Source organism: Colobus angolensis, unplaced genomic scaffold (genome assembly GCF_000951035.1).
Source record: "Colobus angolensis palliatus isolate OR3802 unplaced genomic scaffold, Cang.pa_1.0 Scaffold46, whole genome shotgun sequence".
Taxonomy (NCBI): Eukaryota; Metazoa; Chordata; class Mammalia; order Primates; family Cercopithecidae; genus Colobus; species Colobus angolensis.
In genome coordinates this window covers 8,071,796-8,078,140 of record NW_012118043.1, presented here as the reverse complement: position 1 = coordinate 8,078,140, position 6,345 = coordinate 8,071,796, and the positions used below count along the sequence as shown (strand labels likewise).

Sequence of the window (6,345 nt, the reverse complement as noted above, 5' to 3'; positions counted from 1 at the left end):
AAAAAAAAAAAAAAAAAGAATAAAATCCTCAAGGAAATCTACTATTTACTAATCCAGAGGATTGTCCAACATGTATTATAAAGTGAATAAATCAAGTTATACAACAATATATATAGTATCATCCCTTTGTTAACAAACAAACCATTTGACAAATCACAGAAATACACACAACCAAAACCCCTTTAATTCCCATATCGTATGTTTATAAATATTTTTATAAACCTGGAGGACATTCAAAAGGTTTGTTAACTTTGAATCCCTTATGATGGTAAGGAGAGACCAGTACCTTTCTTCTTAATCATGTTTGCACTTTTTCTTTTCCTTTCTTTTTTTGGGGGGAGATTGGGTCTCACTCTGTCACCAGGGTGGAATGCAGTGGCACAATCTCAGCTCAGGGCAGCCTCGACCTCCCAGGCTCCAGCGATCCTCCCACCTCAGCCTTCCTCATAGCTGGGACTACAGACATGTGCTACCACACGCAGCTAAGTTTTGTATTTTTTGTAGAGATGGGGTTTCGCCATGTTGCCCAGGCTGGTCTCGAACTCCTGGACTCAAGTGATCTGCCTGCCTAGGCCTCCCAAAGTGCTAGGGTTACAGGTGTGAGCTACCATGCCCAGCCTATTTGCATTTTTTCATTTACTGCAACAATTATTCATGTTATACTTTTGCAATTGAAAAATTTAAATTAAAAGACAAAAACAGGATTACCACTAAAACAGAAAACAGAGGTTAATTGGTCATAAACACACTCATTAAAAAGAAAAATCTAGGCCAGGCGCAGTGGTTCACACTTGCAATCCCAGCACTTTGGGAGGCCACGGCAGGCAGATCACGAGGTTAGGAGTTCGAGACCAGCCTGGCCAATATGGTGAAACCCTGTCCTTACTAAAAATACAAAAATTAGCCAGGTGTGGTGGCATGCACCTGTAGTCCCAGCTACTAGGGAGGCTAAGGCAGAAGAATCGCTTGAACCCGGGAGGCAGAGGTTGCAGTGAGCCGAGATCGTGCCACTATACTCTAGCCTGGGCAACAGAGTGAGACTCCATCTCAAAAAAAAAAAAGAAAAAGAAAAATCTAGCAGAGGATATAAAAGCAAAGCCTTTATTTTAACAATAGCTACTCAAAGAATCTTCTTCTAAGACTGCAAATATTTAAGGTGTACAACATGATGGTTTAATATAGAATAAACTGCTTGCTACATGGTCAAGTAAATTAACATATCCATTATCACACACAGTTACCTTTCTTTTTTGAGGAGTGGTAAGAGTACCTAAAATCTACTTTCCTAGCAAATTTCCTGTATACAACATTATTAACTATAGTCTTCATGTTGTATATTAGATCTCCAGAATTATTCAACCAAGATAACTCTTTGTACCTTTGAATTATTTCTCTCAACTTTTTTCACAGCCTCACTCACTTGTCTAACACCAAAGGTGGTAACCAACCTTCTACTCTCCCCCAAAATCTTTAATGCCCATGTACAAAAGCAAGATATTGATAATTTTTGGCAAAGCGCTCCTGAATATATCTTCACAGCAACAAACATTTCAAACAAACCAAATCTTTTCTTGGATCACAAAAATTATTCACTTAATTTCCAACCCAGCAAATTAGGGAAAATAAATGCTTTATACTCTGAGACAAAATGCTTTGTTAAGCCTTTATTTAAATGTATGGGACTCAGCAATAAACCTCCACGTGTTAACAACTTGTGGTCCATAACGTAGTAATCTACTTTCTTCCAGGAAATGGCATTACATGTTCTCTGTGCTCAGCAAGTTTAAAAGGAAAGGAAAAAAAAAAGACTGAAAGAGGGGTTCAGTGCAGCTCTAGGCAAGGCTGAGAGAGGAGAGTAAGCTTGCATAAAAACATAAGATCTATAGTTTTGGCTTAAATTTCACTTGCTGAAATTTAACATATCCATCATCACATACAGTTACCTTTGTTTTTTTGAGTGAGGAGTGGTAAGAGTACCTAAAATCTACTCTCCTAGCAAATTTCCTGTATAAAATATTATTAACTATAGCCTTCAGGTTGTACATTAGCTCTCTAGAATCATTCAACCAAGATAACTCTATCTTTGTACCTTTGAATTATTTCTCTTAACTTTCTTCACAGTCTCACCCATCTATATTACATATTTCTTCTGTATAATACACAGAAGAAACTATAGATGTATAATACACAGAAGAAATACGTAATATATACTGGAAAAATAATGTCAATCTTTCCAGTAGATCTCTAATGATTCAAAAGTCTTTGAATTTTAAAAGGAAATTTTCAAATTTTAAACAAAAATTCTCAATAGTCTTATAATAAATTACCATATTCTATATCATGTAATTGACCAATATGGGTAAAATTCAATCTCCAATGTGACATTACTGAGCATATCAGTGAGTTATTCAAACACTGGAGCAGATGGTAAATTCAAATCTTAGTGAGTACTTACTTTTACAGTTTCCTCTGTGTTAAGTTTATTTCCCTTAACCAAGACAATTTGGAAAGGGCTGTTATTTTCCCAAACATGCTGTAAAAGAATAAAACAAATACAAATTATTTTAATGAAAGAAATGAATATTCTATGCTAGCAATGTAATTGTCATCAGTTCTAATGTCTATTGGCAAAACTATGAAAATAGAGCTCTAAACTAACAACTAAAAGTCACACACACTAAATTAAGCATTATAACCCCTAGCACTTGGCTTTCATGGCAAAACATAGGCAGCATTCCACTAATACTAAGAGATATCACTAAATTAAAAAGCATTAACAAATAATAATAAAAGCTTTTTATAAATTGAGTTGACCATTTATATTAATATAGAAATAACATTATCAAGGAGCAGTTCAATATACAATTTGTGATGACTGAGTAACTAAGTGTTAACTGTTCAAATAAAGACAAACTTAACATTTGCTTTATACAAATATATTACATTCTGAAAAATAATAGTGCCCTTCATAAATGTTTAGTACTAAAAGAATTCGGTATTAAGAAGGCAGACAAATTATACCAAAAACACTACCATGGTTAAGCTGATAGAAAATGAAATATACTGGTTAATTCAATTATGTCTGCACATCTAACTTTTCTATTAGAATGTCTCCAATTACTCATTGAAGTCCTATATTTAAATCAAAATCTCTAATTTGATGACATTTTTCTTCATCAAAAAGAAACACCAAAAGTATAAACAGCATATTTACATTTAATTGTAGCTTGAGTAAAAATAATAGTATCTAGAAAGATGATTTTTAAATAAATGGTGATCAATTTTTGGCAAATATGCATTGGTTTTCACAGAAGGAGAAGTGAGCAAAGGAAATATGTGTGAAACTTATGTAAACTAACACAATCACATACCTTTTGGGGTTACTAAAGGTTCAGAAATAAAACTTACAGAAATAATTCGCGTTTTCTTTGGTGGTAATGGAAGAGGAAGGTTAGATGAATTCCGATTTATGGCAGCCTCTATGGCAATCATTTCCTGTTCATACATTTTCTTGATCTTGCAGCATTCCACAAGTATAAAATGGGGCAGGGTCCTGTTCATTACACAGTTTCGGATATACTATAGGGGCAAGAAAGAGGAAGGTATTGATTTTCAAGCCGACACCTAAATCAATAGAATAAAATGAAGCTGAACAACACTATATCAAATGCACTGTGAAAGTATGTCTTAAACCACAGCTGAATATCAAGAATATAAAAAAAATTTTTTTTTTTTTTGAGACAGGGTCTATGTTGCCCAGGCTGGAGTGCAGTGACAGGATCAAAGCTCACCGCAGCCTCGACCTCCTGGGCTAAAGTGATCCTCCCACCGCAGCCTCCGGAGTACCTGGGACTACAGGCACACACCAACACCACCATGCCCAGCTAATTTTTATATTTTTTGTAGAGATGGGGTTTTGCCATGTTACCCAGGCTGGTATTGAACTCCTGAGCTGAAGTGATCTGCCTACCTTGGCCTCCCAAAGTTCTAGGATTACAGGTGTGAGCCACCAAGCCCAGCCTAAGAATATGAGAATTTAAAATCACCATACAAAAAAACAGCTATCATTAACTGAACACCTAAGTACCTAAAGAACTGAGTTAGACAATTATTGTACGTTACAGCTAATCTCATTACACTCACTTAACATATTAAAGAAATGAAACTCAGAAGGGTTAAGTTACACACCTAGTATCTGTAAAACCTAGATTTAAACCCACTTGTCTAACACTAAAGTCATACTTCAGCCATACTTTCAGCTTTGCTAGAAAAGCTGAATGTGTGGTTCGCATGTGGCAGATTCACACTTTCTATGGATCCCTGAGACGGCCCCTTTCCATCACAGAGTTCTAGGCAAGTATTACCAGCTATCTTCCCAGCAAAAACCTACCAATCATCCCAGTTTGATGTTCCACTTTATTTCCACAAAACCAGAATGACTCTCCAGAGGCATATAAGAAAAGGGGTGATTATTCATATTACCAAAGATTCCTAACAAAGTTCATAGGAATCCAACGTATTCCTCAGAAGAATGAATGTCCTCTACAGATCTAGAGTGTGATTCAATGTATTGTAATTCAATTCAGAACCATTAAAAATACATTTTTATCAAAGAAAAAACTTTCCAGAATGTCTCTCAGAAGTTATATATGATATTATGATAAATATATTCATCCAAAAACTTTTCACTATGAAAGATCCTTTTTGGCCAGGTGCGGTGGCTCACACCTATAATCCCAGCACTTTGGGAGGCCGAGGCAGGCAGATCACGTGGTCAGGAGATCAGGACTATCCTGGCTAACACAGTGAAACCCCGTCTCCACTAAAAGATACAAAAAAATTAGCTGGGCGTGGTGGCAGCCGCTGCTTGTAATCCCAGCTACTCGGGAGGCTGAAGCAGGAGAATGGTGTGAACCCAGGAGGCAGAGCTTGCAGTGAGCCAAGATCGCGCCACTGCGCTCCAGCCTGGGCGACAGAACAAGACTCCATCTCAAAAAAAGAAAAGAAAAGAAAAGAAAGATCCATTTCTCTCACATTCCTTTGCCTACAGTGTATATTCTTTCTCTCTGTCTCTCTTTTGTACAGGGTATCTCCTGTCTAACCCTGCACAAAAACACATACATGCTTCTGTTTTTCTTTATAATAATAAAGGATAATGCTGGTAAAATACACATTCTCCTTTACACCTCTTAAGGTAAAAAGAAACGTTAAATTAAAGAAGCAGGAATCTACTTGAATGATGGAAGAACATGAAGAAAAGTCAGTACTTCTAGGTTGCCCACCAAGCACTTTTCATCTTGTTTCTTCTTATGGGCTAGACATCAATAGCTTACTATCGGAATACCACAACTCCCAAAGCTGTGCACTAAGTTATAACTGCTCCTAGACCTCACATGTACTAAATCACAAAAATTAAGGGCCACACCAGAAACCTAAGAAGAGGCGTAACACCATGTTACCTGCTAATAAACTGCAGCTCCATATTCTCAAACACACATCACTTTATAATTGGCATGCCTATATCTCTCTTGTTTAAACAACAACAATAATAATATCACAAAATAACAAGATTTTCCTAAAATTCTGTAACTACTAACCTCTAACTGGGCACTTATAATAATATTCCTTACATGATGACTATTTTTTAGTCTCTAAGGTATTTCAACAAAAACATCTCCAAGTTATTTGAAGGCAAAGCCAAGGACCTAGTCGTTAAACAGTAGACCTTATAGTGGGAGGGGTGCTACACTGCACATAGCATATTTAAACTCAACTTTACTCCAAAAATAATCTGGGGCAATTCAGTGCTGTACAGAAGCATATTCTCAAAGAATTCTTAATTAAATGAAAATAAACAAATATATGAATGATTAAGAAAGGCTTTTGAGAATGGTCAAACCTAATGCTTGCAAAATTCTTGCCATACATGGAAGTAACAAAAAAGGGGCAAGGGAAATTCCACGCATAAATATTTCAGACTGGAATTGAAAAGTTTTCCTTTACTTAGCTAATGGATAATCACAAATAAGTTTTTATACAATTCAATGGATGACCATTTAATCAATTTTTAAATACTTTACCTCCTCCAGAATATTTCACATTTATACCATATGATGAAATAGAAAGCAGCTATAACAGTGTTAAAAATTCATAACAATGTAAGACAATAATTATAAGACAAATTGAAACAATCAAAACAGCCGAATGAGCCGGGCACGGTGGCTCACGCCTGTAATCTCAGCACTTGGAAAGGCCAAGCAAGGTGGGCGGATCACTTGAGGCCAGGAATTTGAGACCAGCTTGGCCAAGATGGTGAAACCCCATCTCTACTAAAAATACAAAAAG

General features: G+C 36.2%; 1 protein-coding gene across 1 annotated transcript in view; it reads right to left on the bottom strand.

Moving 5' to 3' along the window:
• The window catches only part of PIK3CB (phosphatidylinositol-4,5-bisphosphate 3-kinase, catalytic subunit beta), a 151,361-nt gene that overhangs the window by 86,153 nt on the left and 58,863 nt on the right, over positions 1–6,345 (bottom strand). The window contains exons 6-7 of the mRNA XM_011958222.1: positions 3,409–3,579; positions 2,456–2,533 (exon numbers count right to left, since the gene is read on the bottom strand). Of these exons, the coding sequence (XP_011813612.1) occupies positions 2,456–2,533; positions 3,409–3,579 (249 nt within the window). The remainder of the gene's footprint in view (positions 1–2,455; positions 2,534–3,408; positions 3,580–6,345) is intronic.